Raw genomic sequence first — 13,494 nt, 5'->3', positions numbered from 1 at the left:
TAATGATTTTTTTAAAAACCTGATTAGTCTATTAAAAAGGATAAAAACACTTTATTAGCCCATAGAAAATAAATAAGTAAATACAGAATAATATACATTCAAATCACATAAGGCAAAAATTAACCAAACTAAAAAGAAAACTGACAAACCCAAATTGTGGGTAGAATTTTAACATACCCGTTTCACCAACTGATAGAACAGGAAAAAAGGAAAAAAAAAACCCAAAAGTTAAAGATACAGGGGCTCTGCATAACTTAATTAACCAATTTGGTTTAGATGCTATGTGTAGTGCCATGCTACACTAAACAACCTCTTAAAACATATTCTTTCCAAGTACATATGGAATGTTTACCAAGATAGACCACATCCTGAGCCTAAAAGGAAGCTTCAGTAAATTTCACTGGATTGAACTCACTGAGAATACACTCTCTTCATCAAAGACAAACTAAACTAAAAATCAAAGCTGACTAAAAAAATCCCCAAATATTTATGAATTAAATAATTTTTTTCAAAATAGCTCATAATTCACAGAAGAAATCATACTGGAAATGTTAAAATGTTATGATCTGAATTATAATAAAGATAGCAAATCAAAACTACAAAACATTAGGGATAGAAATAAAAGATTAGACTAATAGATGGACATAGTGTATTCATGATTGAAAATGATTAAGACGGTAATTCTTCCAAATCTATTCAATGGAATTCTGATTAAATTTCTGGCATATTTTTCATTTCCGAAAATGGACAAGCTGGTTCATTTTAGAATATGGAAATGCAAAGAACCAATAAAAAGGTAAGACACTCTGGAAAAAGAAGCAAGAGTTTTAAGCACTAACAATATCACATATTAAAATTTGTTACAAAATCACGGCAATTACAACTGTTTGGTATTGGGACAAGAATATGCAAGTACACAACACAAATGAAACAGTCCAGAAACAGTCCAGAAACAGACCTCTCCATGTAACATTGTTTATGACAAATGTGCCTCAGAAACAGTCCAGAAACAGACCAGAAATAGACCTCTCCATGTAAGTAACATTGTTTATGACAAATGTGCCTCTACAATTCAGGGTAGAAAGGCTAGTTATTTCAACAAATTATACTAAGGCAATTAAATAATAATATAAAAAAATGAATATTGACTCTTACCTTACACCATATACAGAAATCAATTCTAAATGGACTGGAAATTGATTTTTTTTCTTTCTCTCTCTCTTTTTTAAAGATTTTATTCATTTATTTGACAGAGAGAGACACAGCAAGAGAGGAAACACAAGCAGGGAGAGTGGGAAAAGGAGAAGCAGGTTTCACGTAGAGCAGAAAAGCACTGGGCAATGCAGGGCTCAATCCCAGGACCCAGGGATTATGACCTGAGCCAAAGGCAGACCCTTAATGACTGAGCCACCCAGGTGCCCCTGAACTGCCAATTTAGCTGTGAAAAGGGAACACTAACATATTGAGCAAAAAATGTGGAGGAAAATATTTTTATGACTTTGGAGTAAGCAGAAAATTTTTGGAATAGAATACAATAGAAGGTTATGCACAAGGAAAAGATGACTATATTAGATGGACTATATTAGAAATAACAACTTCCATTTATCAAAAACAGCATTAAAATAATGCAAAGGCTAATTACTTACCACAGCCAAGATATGGCAGTAACACAAGTGTCGATCCATAAGTGAATGGATAAAGAAGATGTGGTGTGTGTGTGTGTATATATATATATATATATATATATATATATATATATATAATAGAATATGACTGGACAATTGAAAAGAATGACATCTTGCCATTTGCAACATGGATGAACCCAGAGCTCCAACACTAAGTGAAGTAAGTCAGTCAGAGAAAAACAAGGCATGATTTCACTCATATGTAGAATTTAAGAAACAAAACAAATGAGCCGATAAAGAAGAAAGAGAGACAACACAAAAATGAGACTTAAATACAGAGAATAAACTGGTGGTTGACATAGGGATAGTGGGGAGGGGAATGGGTGAAATAAACAAAGGGATTAAGAGTACACTTGTTTTTTTTTTAAGATTTATTTATTTATTTGAGAGAGAGAGCAAGCATGCAGGGAAGAGACAGAAGGATAGAATCTTCAAGCAGACTCCCCGCTTAGCACAGAGCCTGACCCAGGGCTTGATCTCACAACACTGAGATCATGACCTGAACCAAAACCAAGAGTCAGATGATCAACCAGCTGAGCCACCCAGATGCCCCAAGAGTACACTTACCTGATAAACACTGAACAATGTATAGAATTGTTGAATCATGTTCTACACCTGAAATTAATATAACTCTGTATGTTAATTATACCTCAATTTAAAAAATTAACTCAAAATCAAGTAAGACTTGAACAAGAACAAGTAAAAAACCTGAAACCATAAAACTAGAAAAAAAATATAAACAATAAACTCTTTGACATTTGTCTTGGCAATGACTTTTTGAGTGTGACACCAAAAGCAAAAACAACAAAAACAAAAATAAACAAGTGAAGGAAACTACCTACAAAATGAGAAGGCAGCCTACAGAATGAGAGAAATATTTGGAAATCATATACCCAAAGTATTAAAAGAATTCACACAACTCAACAGGAAAAAAATAAACAACTTTATTAAAAAATGGGCAGAAGATCTGAATAGATGGTTTTCCAAAGAAGATATACAGATGGCTAAGAGTTACACAAAAACATGCTCAAACATTATTCATCATCAGGGAAATACAAATCAAAACCACAATGAGATATCACTTCACACCTGTTAGAATGGCTATTATCAAAAAAGACAAGATATAACAAGTATTGACAAGGATGTGGAGGGAAAAGAACCCTCATGCAACTCAGGGACTCAAAAAGATATTTGCACACTGGTGTTCATAACAGTATCACTCACGATAGACAGAAGGTAGAAGCAACCCAAGTATACATTGACATGAATGGATAAACAAAATGTGGTATATGCATACAATGGAATAATAGTCCACCTTAGAAAGGAAGGAAATTGACACATGCTACAACATTGATGAACACTGAGAAAATTGTGCTAAGTGAAATAAGTCGGTTGTGAAAGGACTAATACTCTATGATTCCAATTGTAAGAAGTACCTAAGAGTTGTCAAATTTATATGGATGAAAAGTACCGCGATGGTTTCCAGGGGTTTAGGGGAGGGGGGAGTTATTGTTTAATGGGTACAGAGTTGGGGTTTTGCAAGATAAAGAGTTCTGGAGATGGATTGTGCTGATGATGGCACAACAATGTGAGTGTTAAAGAGGCTGGACCTAAAAATAGTTAAGATAGGGTTGTCTAGGTGGCTCAGTTGGTTGAGTGACCTACTCTTTTAAAAAAAAAAAAAAAGATTTTATTTATTTATTTGACAGAGAGAGATCACAAGTAGGCAGAGAGGCAGGCAGAGAGAGAGAGGAGGAAGCAGGCTCCCTGCTGAGCAGAGAGCCCGAAGTGGGACTCAATCCCCAGACCCTGAGATCATGACCTGAGCCGAAGGCAGCGGCTTAGCCCATTGAGCCACCCAGGCACCCGAGTGGCCTACTCTTGATTTCAGATCAGGTCATGATCTCAGTCAAGGTCATGATCTCAGCGTCCTGAGATGGAGCACCAAATGGGGCTCCACACTGCACAGGGAGTCTGCTTGGGATTCTCTCCCTTTCTCTCTGCCCCTCCTCCCACTCATGCACTGGCGCTGGCTCCCTCTCTCTCAAATAAAAAAATAAATCTTTTAAAATATGTGCTGGGACGCCTGGGTGGCTCAGATGGTTAAGCATCTGCCTTCAGCTCGGGTCATGATCCCAGGGTCCTGGGATGAGCCCAGCATCAGGATCCCTGCTAAGAAGGGAGCCTGCTTCTCCCTCTCCCTCTACTGGTGCCCCTGCTTATGCGCTCACTCTCTCTCTCTCAAGTAAATAATTAAAATCTTTAAAAAAAAATAAAATTAAAATGTGCTCAACCTCAACAGTAATTAGGGGAAAGCTAATGAGAGTTATAATGAGATGTCACAGAATGGCTAAATTTAAAAAATCAGAACTGATGTCTGTGAAGATGCAGAGTATAGTTACACTGCTGCGCAGTCCAAAATAGTAGCAAAAAGAAAAAAAAAGTAGTTGGCACTGTCTACAGAAGTTGAAGATACACATTCTCTGACCTAGCAGTTTCACTCCTGGACACACACCTAGATAATAGGTCACATGTACACCAAGAAATATTTAAGCATGTTCTTAGCAGCAAAAAGTGGAAACTGATAACAACTCAAACTTTTATCAACAATAAATGGACAAATAAATTGTGATTATCACACAGCTATGAAAATGAGGAGAGCGTGGTTCATCATACTGGTAGATGAATCTCACAAAAGATGCTGGGCAAAAAGATATATGTGGGATGAACCAATTTAAATAAAGTTAAAAAACAAAACACATATTTGGGTTTAAAAAAAAAAAGATAATTGATAAAGCCCGGATTTGGAAGTCAGGGAGGCGTTTGTGATGGGAAAGATTAGAGACTTTTGGAATGCTGATGCCCTTCTGTATTCCCTAATCTGGGCAGCGGAGACAGATTTTAAATTTCCATTCATAACACATTGACATATCCTTCTTTCCGTATGTGTGTTACACCTTACAATAAGTTTTTATTTTAAAACTAAAACTATTGGAAGACCATCAACACACGGCAGAGAAAAAGTCTACCTTCATTTGTTTGGTTGTCCGGTTCCTCCAACATTATTTTTTTACATCATCTGAACTATCACCCACTGATTTGTGGTTCCAACCGTACAGCATACTTAATACTCGCAGTTTGAGAGTTGGTCATGGTTGTTATCAACAATCCGGTTCTGGTCTTGGGCCAAGACCAACGGACTTTAGCATACAGGGTGGGGCCGGGGAGGGAGGCCGCTATAGTCATCATCAGGGGATTTATTCTTAAATAGGAAAATTCTAGAGACAGAACTGAAAAGAGAAAGGAAGTCTGTGAGAGGGTTGCCAAGTCTGACAGTAGAGTGTCACCTGATACAAGGACTTATGAATGAGCTCAGAGTAAAACTATTCGGGGGAGATCTAAGGAAGAGGCCGTGCGTCGGGGTTGGGGGATGGGGGTGGGGAGTGGTTCTACTGGATGCCGCCCGCGAGGGTACAGCCCCCATCTACACTGCGCAGGTGGTAAGATGAAGCTTGCAGAACATTCCCAGAGATCTCTCATACCGCTATCTTTAAGTTGTGCCCATTGCTTTTTTTTTTTTTTTTTTTTTTTTACTTTGAACACTATTTATGGATGAAAGGAAATTACAGAAAAGTAGGCGCTGACACATTTCGTCCAGTCTTGACCGGGACGGGGTTCGTCGCCTTCTTAGCGCGCAGGGGAGGACTGGGTGCGTTCCCTGCGTTCTCCGTCCACCCGGAGCCGCCCGCAGGCTTCGGAAGTGGGACCCTAACTAACCTCTAGCGACCGAGCGAGACGCGTTCGCTCGGACCTTGCCGGCAAGCCACCCGGGCTGGGGAGGGGGCTGGACCGATAGGTGCGAGAGGCGGTCCGACGGGCCTTGCCCCGCCCTCGGGGGAGGGTCCCGGCCCCGCCCCGGCCCGGCCCGGCCAGCCTCAGCAGCGCGGGCCCCGGCCCCGCCCGCGCTCGCTTGGTGCGCCCACACTCCGAGCCCCGAGCAGCGGCCGAGCAGGACAGACCCGCGCCTCAGCGGCCGGAGATGCAGCGGAGAGCCGCGCTGTGCCTGCGCCTGTGGCTCTGCCTCGGACTGCTCGACGGCGAGCGCGGTGAGCCCTCCGCCCGCAGGAGTGCGCGGCTGGCCGCTAGCGGGGAGGATTTCCCGGGGCGGCAGGGACGGGCGGGGCATTGGACCCCCGGGAGCCTGGGGCAGCAGGGGAGAGGGCACTGGGAGCCCGGGGATACGGACGCGGGATGGAGCCCGGCAGACCGGGCCGGGGCCCGCCAGGCTGAGGGAAGGGTGGGCGGAGACTGCAGGCGGGTCAGACACCGGGCATCGTCTGCACCGCAGTGCCGGGATGGTGCTCGGGGTCCTCGATCACCGTCCACTGTGGGTGGCTCAGCTCCACTGGAGCCGGGCCGCATCGCACCGCATCCTCAGCGAGGATCCTGCCCTCGCTTATCAGCTACCCGGAGGAGTCCCGGCGCTGCACGGCGCTACGCTCCCCTCCGCGCAACTGGGACTTTACCCGGCGATCCCCGCGGGCCGCAGACCTGGGTGCGCACTTCCCGACGCCTCCCAGCTGCTCCCGAGATCGGTCCCCCAGAGGGCGCTCGGGGCAGGTGTCCACCTTCCCCCGGCCAGAGATTACGGAGGCAGGAGTTCGGGGACTACCAGAGACTCGCGCCGTCGGGCGGATTGGGCGCAGGTGCACAGGGGAACTTGAGAATCTTGAGTTGACAACCCAGGAGAGACCGACAGAGCAGAAGAGGTAGAATGCCAGCGCTCCCCGCATTTGACGGGGTGTGAGCCTTTGGAGGCCAAACTCAAGAGCTCAGACTCTAAGGCAGGAGCACCCACGGAAGGGTCTTAAACACGCGGGGTATGGTCTGTGACAGGAGTATGACCAGAAGTTGCCCCCGTGTGGCTGGAGAAGAGGGAGTGTGGGAGATTAGCAAAGGAACAGGGAAGTGTCGTTGTACAGAGATGTCAGAGGAGGGGTGAGGATGAGCTGGATGTCTACACAAGATCTAGTGACCCAGACAGTCAGAGGGTAGAGAGAGGGTCACAGGACCGCAGTGGTTGAGGGGAAAGTGCTGGAAGGGCTGGAGGGGGCCCTTGCTACTTTTGAACATGGCAGATATTGAACACTTCGTCTCTTAACAATCCTCCCAAGGGAGTGTAAAAACCCATTTTACAGAGGAGGGAGCATAGAACAAGGACATCTGTAACTTCTGCAAGGTTTCCAAAGGCCAGCAGTAAGGGAAATGGTCCTCCCAGATCTGTGGGATAACAGAGACCTGTTCTCTATGCCTTCACAGGCTGAGGGGCAGGGGACAGGGGAGAGGAAGAAGGTGTGGATGAATCTAGAGGCAGGATGGAGGACGACTCTAAGTTGGGGCAGCCCAGAGAAGAGGGGCTGTCCCTTTGCCCTTTCTTGCTCCCCTGCATCCAGCCCAGGGCCAGGCTCTCACAGATACCTAGCGTGTTTGTCGAGTGACTGAATGAGTGTGGTGAGAGAAGTGAAATGTGTCAGGCTGAGGAGTGGGAGACCCCACCTTGAGGAGACATCCGGCTGGCTGTTGGGTGAGGTGTCTGAAGCTCAAGAGAGTCTGGGCTGGGGAGCTGGAGAGGGAGCAGAGCAGAGTCCAGGATGGGATTCCTCCACAGGAATGAGGGAGGGAGGGAGCCAGAGGCTTCCAGGGAGGCAGGGAATGTTCTGCAAGGTGTGAGAACCAGGAGCGCCTGGGGTTGGGTGCTCTGGAAATGGAGGAGGAATGAGGGATGAGGCCGATCCTATGGGGAGCCCAGGTGGTTTGTACCAAAGTCAGGCAGTGACAAGGAAGGGAGAAGATGTTAGCTGAAGGGGCCCATGGAGGAGGGTGGCCCAGATAGACACCCCTCTCCCTGCCCAGCTGCTGTGAAATACGCCCTGCATTTGCCCTGAGAAGCTGCCAGCCTGACCCGGGATGGGATGTGGGAGCAGAAGCATAAACACTTAAGTTGCAGCCAAGTGTCAGGACAGACGGTGTAGGTGGCCAGGTAGCATCAGGTGAGAATCTCATGGATGCTGAAGCTGACTCCTCCAAAGTACATGGCTAGCCATAGATCCAGATTCTTGTCTCAGCTCGGTCCCTAAATCCCTGGCTGTGTTGTCTGGGCTGCAACTCCGCGCACCTCAGTTTCCCCCATGCATAGCAATGTACTGGGCAAGCATTTCAGGGGCTGTATGAGGCTGGACTTTATGGTTGGGGGGTCCCAGTCTAGTTCCAAAAGCAGTTCATTGACAGTGACTCTGGGGAGAGGGCAGGTCGCAGAGGACAGGCCTTTGCTTTTGGGGTTTAGTCTGGAGAGTGGCTGTCTATACCACTGGATGGTGGGCGATCTGCTCAGGAACAGCCGGGCAGCTATGTTGCCCTGGCCTGAGGACGTTGGCCCCTGCTGTGGGCTGAGTCTCATGTGGCCAGCCATTCAGATCTCCACTGTCCCTGCTCCTCAGGCCTGAGCCAGACCCAGATGTGGACAGGGCAGTGGGGGAGGGACAGGGCATGCCAGTCAGACAAGATGTGGGGGGCTGGGCCACCTTACTCGGTCCTATGGGCCACTGGTCCCAGCTCAGTCACTGTGGCTGAAGGGCTCTCTTCCTCCTCAGAGCACAGAGCCCACACGACCAGACACTAGACTGAAAATGAAGTGTAAGGAGGATTATCTGGCCAGCTCCCCACTCTGCCACCCCCATGCTGCCCCAGGCAGTGGGACCCCGACCCAGGGAAGGAGACTGCAGTTCTAAGCAAGTCACAAGATTCAGTGCCTGCTCAGAGTGGCTCGGGGAGGATTTGGACCAGCCCCATCCTGCAGGGGTTTTCCTGAGTGCCAGCCTGGCTGGGACACGGACATGGTATCAGACATCTCTATTGTAGGGACAGAAGTGCTCAGGACCCCCATGAGGCCCACCTGGTAGCCATGGGCTGCAGAGGAAGTGGGCATCGCTTCTAGCTTGGGGTTTCTTGAAGAGATCTCCAAACTCCAGGGAAGGGAATTCCAAGGAGGTCCAAGAACCCCACCAAGGCTCAGAGGTAGTAGAGTCCAGTTGGTGTATGGGGACCTGTGGGTAGTCAGATAAGACTAGAGTCTCCAGGGGGCCAGAGTAGGGTGGGGGAAGTGAGGCAGTTGGAGGTGGCAGGAGCCAGCAGCACACCTGCAAAAGGGAGGTTCTGGGCAAAACAAGGTGGGAGCCCACAGCTAGGAGGCTATGGCAAGGGAAGAGGCAGCTGGGGGAGTGGGGGGGAGAGGGATGCCTACTAGTTAGTCTCTGGCATAAACCACAGAATGGGTTATGAAGGTGGTTAACCAGGTGGGGACCCCGCGAGGAGGAGTGCAGGTGGGGCAAGACGAAGGGCTGCCGGGAGCCAGGTCCTCCAGGAGGAGGTTCCCGGTGGGAGTTCCCAGTTGATACAGCTGGGTCAGATAAGGAAGAAGGAAACTTGGGGCACTTGACTATAATAGGGCAGAGGGCAATCAGGGAACCCAGGAAAATTAAGTGGGGTCTTAGCCAGGAGGGAGTGTCTGATTTACACTCCTCAGACTGTGGTTTGGACACTTTCCCCCACAGGGCAGGTTTCTGCCCACCAGGGCTTCCCCGTCCCCCAAGAATCTCTGAGAGTCCCCTCCGTGAGGGAGGTGGGCCAAGGGAGGGGTGTGGAGAGCCCCTCACACTCCCTGCGCTGACTTTGGAGCCAAAGGCAGCCGAAAACATGTCCAGCTGGAGCCAGGGATTCCTGAGTTTCGATCCTTTTCAGACACTGGCTTCCTCTGGGATCTCAGTTTTCCGGTTATGCCAAAGGGAGAAGTCTGGGAGCAGGAAGGTGCGGGCATTCGGGGCTGGCAGGGCTGGGGTTGGGTGCAGCAGCAGCGGGCACGTCCCCAGGCCGGGTCTCCTGTGCCTCAGGGGCCCCCACACTCCCCCCATCTCTGCCTTGAGCCAGGCCGGGGTGTGGGAGCCTGGCAAGCAGGCACAGGTCACGGTGGCGAGTGGGGGAGTCCCGCCACGTGGCCAGCGAGGTCAGCAGGGGTTCATGGGAAAGGACTTGTCGGCCACAGGAGAGGACATCCTGCCTGCGTTTCCCTCTTCCTGCGGCAGGAGCCCACGGCCCAGATTTAGCAGCGCTGGGGGGGGCCACCTCTGAGCCAGCTGGCCTGTCTGATAACACCGCCCGTCCTGCTGCTGTGGAGCAGAGTCCTGACCCCAGGCAGGCCACGGCAACTGCCTGGCACAGCGGACTGCACCCACAGCTGCAGTGAGCTCAGCCTCTGCCAGGGTGTCCCTCCCCCCCACCCTCGGGGGTAGTCTAGTGGCTCCTGCTCCCACTCAGCCTCACCTCCGTCCCTGCTTCCAGAAAGGTGCCCCAGCGGGGACCTTTCTAAAACACAGATCGGAGCTTTCCGCAGCACCCCAGCCAGCGATAAGCCCAACTTCTTGAGCCAGTGGTCCAAACCCTTCCTGCCAGGGTCCCAAGGGCATCCCTAACTTCATGTCTGCCTAGCCTGCACCCACCGCACACCCCAGCTCCCAGCACGTGACCTTTCTCCTGCTCTCGATACACCGTGCCTTCAGAGGGGCTGGCAAGAACTCCAGGCAGAGGATGGGACTGCTCTGAGTGGGTGGGTTTCCAGGGTGGGGGCGCTTCATTCCCACACGCTGTGTGCCCCCCAGAGCATTCGAACGAGGGCTTTCAGATGGGTTTAGGGAAAGAAGCTCTGATCTTCACCCAACCTAAAGCGTCATCCTCAGAGCTACCCCAGATTCTGCTGAATGGAGATTCATCCGTATAAAGCAGCACACAGGGGCACAGAGGTGTGCCTTTGGAGTATCTAGAAGTGGAACCTCACCTCAGTGTAAACAGTTCATCAGAATGCTTTACACCAGGGTATGTGAAGGTTTTAGCTTTGTGTCACGGCTTACTGGGTCCGTCTTGGAGATCAGGAGTTAAGGCCGGGGGTGGGGATGGCTCACAAGGCTTTGAAGGAGTGTCGGGAGTCAGGGATCTGGTCCCAGATGTCATGGGGGCCAAGGGGTCAGAAGGGGCAGATGGTTGTCCGCATTTCCCAGTGAAGGGTCTGGTGGGGTGGGCAGGTGGGGGCCTAAATTTCTGACCATCCTTTGGACATTTTTATCTTGATTGTCCCAGAGACTTTTCAAAAGGAGCATACGCCCCACAGACACCTTGCCTTTCTGCCAAATCTACCCTTGGCCAGCGTGCCTACCTCACTGCAGGACATCTCCACCTCCATCACTCACCTCCACACCTGCCCACCCACTCTTTGCTGTCCCTTTGCTCCCCAGACCCTCAGGGAGTTGGAGCAGTCACAGGCCAAGTCACGTGCTGGGGACCCTGCCATGAAAGACAAGCATAAGCCCCCTCCTCCTTGCACTGAGCAGCTGTCAGATGCAATGGGCCGACTGCTGCATGGAGCCGCAGAAACATGCAACAGGGCCCCAAGGTGAGGGCCTCAACATGTGGCTCTAGGATTGGAGGGAGCAGCAGTCACCTGTAAGGCCGTGGGAAGAACACAGCTTCTGCCCCCAAGTAACATAGTGATTTTAGGTAGGAGGAGGACTTGTGTTCTAGAAAAATAATCTAGCCACTGGGTAACTCTAGACCAGTGGGGAGACACTGGCATGGCAAGCCAGAGGATGGACGTTGAGGCCAGCTGGACAGTGGGTTTGAGGGGTGGGGGACTGGACGGGGGCTGTCCCAGGATCTGGCTTTCTGGGCACAAGGTGTTCCCTGCTTGGTGTCTAAGCATGAAGCACTTTGCTGGGGAGGGGGTCGGGCAGGAAGAGAAGAGGGGCAAACCTGGAGCTCCCAGATTTGGGAACCCCCACCACCACCTTTGGTGCTGCCTCTGAGGATGGACATGACTTCATGACCAGTTGGCTGTGGGGGCTGAGTGGAGTTAGAAATGCCTGACATGTGACCACCACAAGGAGGGCAAACTGTAGTGGAAGGGAGAGCCGTGCTTCCAGGGCTGTTGCAGAAAAGATAGTTTGAGCTGCAGAAACCCCAAGAATACAGAGTATTCTTGTACAGAGTAAGTAGTAGCTTCCTGTGATCCTGTACCCCAGAGATAATGTCTGAGCAGCACGTTAACCCCTGTACCTTTAGTTTTCCCAACTGCAAAATGACAAGAACAGAGCCCACCTCAGAGGGCATGACGGGGTTGGGGGGGAGCGGGTATGCAGGTGCATGGGCCGGGCCTGGCACACAGAAAGTGCTAAATCCGTGTTTGCTATTATTACCCTAACAGGATGTCTGGGGTAAGCAGAATGGGGTGGGGGTGGGGAGGTCAACCAGTATGAGCCTTCCTTTAGTGCTGAGTCCCTATTTGCCTGTTTGCCTACAACCTTGCCAATACTGGGAATTCTCCACCTTTTAAACATGTGCTAGTCTTGTGGTTTGGGGGGTCATGCGCCCTATGGTTCTAGTTGTCCTGCCCCACAGTGGGTATGGTCTGATCTGAGGGGTTGGGTGGGGTGCCCTGCCAGAGACATTTTGGAAGAAAGTCCTCCCTTCCCTCCCCACCGATGGCAGGCACTCAGGAAAGTTGCCAGGATGGGTGGAACAGCTCAAAGATAGGCTTGGAGCCTTGCAGGGTACCATCACCAGGAGGAGGGAGCACACCAGTGAGCAAGGCCAACAACACTTTCCTGTGGCCTCCTTGCCCCACATCTGTCCCATCTACCTAGCAGCCCAAGGTCACCCATATTCCAGCCTCACTTGTCCCCTCTGCCCTGTGTGTTCTCCTGAGCCAGCCAGCTCCTACTCACTCTACAAAGCACGTTTCATCTCACCCCCTCCCACCAGTAGGGCCTTCTCTGACCCACCCCCACCACCACCATAGCTGTGGTGTGCAAAACACTCAGCAGGCGGTGACAGCCACAGGCTGGGCACTCATGAGCCAGCAACAGTTTGTTCTTGCAATGGGTTGTGATGTGCTATCATGCTAGGTGTGCTTCCCTATCTTCCTAGGGACAATTCTCATTTTGCAAGTGGGAAAACTGCGGCTTGCAAAGAGGAAGGGCCCTCCCGGAGGCCACACATCTAGAGATTGGCATTGTGGGGCACACAGCCAGGCTCGGAGGGCTCCAAGCACACTCTGGGAACAGCCCCTCTTATCCCAGCCATCTCAGTCTTGTAGGGTCAGGGGACTGTTGCCTCTTGACTATCACTCTTGGCCTCTGGAGGCACAGAGGTTACCAGCCAGGTGTGGGGGGTTTGGAGGTGGGGGGGGACTCTAGGACAGAACATCCTTGTGCCTCCCCTCCAAGAGTGAAGGGAGAGGGACCTTGAGCAGGTCTCCCCAAATCCACCCACCTCTAGGACACATGCATAGAGACCCCAAGCCCGGCCTCCCCAGCCAGCTGTCCCCCATGTTTCTCCTTTAGCTTGCCTTCAGTCTGCAGCCTGGCCCCTAGCTGCCTCTGTTGTCCTGGGCTCAGCTGCTAAGGAGATTGTGGATCAGACTGGCAGGACTTCCACCTAGTCCCCCCTGTCCACAGAGTGACCGCGACAACGTCTGCAGTAAGAAATAGTCAGTGCTTGGAAGGGCACCCCTGAGCTCACAGACCATCTAGACTGCATCCCTGGGTTGGCTATGCTGCATCTGAGGACAGAGCCATGACTAAGGACAGGGACAGGGGAGAGACCATGCGCTCAGTCATGGGTCTTGGAGTAGGAGCAGCGATTCTCCAAGCACAGAGAACAGGAAAGAACAAAGGACACCACCTGAGGCCCGCAGGGAGGTGGGCAA

At 50.5% G+C, this 13,494-nt stretch overlaps 1 protein-coding gene across 10 annotated transcripts in view; it reads left to right on the top strand.

Moving 5' to 3' along the window:
• The first annotated feature begins 5,612 nt into the window (after positions 1-5,612).
• Positions 5,613-13,494, top strand: part of FLT4 (fms related receptor tyrosine kinase 4) — a 38,969-nt gene continuing 31,087 nt past the window's right edge. For all 10 annotated transcript variants that reach the window (XM_059416211.1, XM_059416213.1, XM_059416212.1 and 7 more), the window contains exon 1: positions 5,613-5,791. In XM_059416211.1, the coding sequence (XP_059272194.1) occupies positions 5,725-5,791 (67 nt within the window). In that variant the 5' untranslated portion in view covers positions 5,613-5,724. The remainder of the gene's footprint in view (positions 5,792-13,494) is intronic.

The sequence above is a fragment of the Mustela nigripes genome, chromosome 12, assembly GCF_022355385.1.
Source record: "Mustela nigripes isolate SB6536 chromosome 12, MUSNIG.SB6536, whole genome shotgun sequence".
In the NCBI taxonomy this organism is placed as follows: Eukaryota; Metazoa; Chordata; class Mammalia; order Carnivora; family Mustelidae; genus Mustela; species Mustela nigripes.
This window is presented reverse-complemented; position numbering and strand designations above follow the sequence as displayed.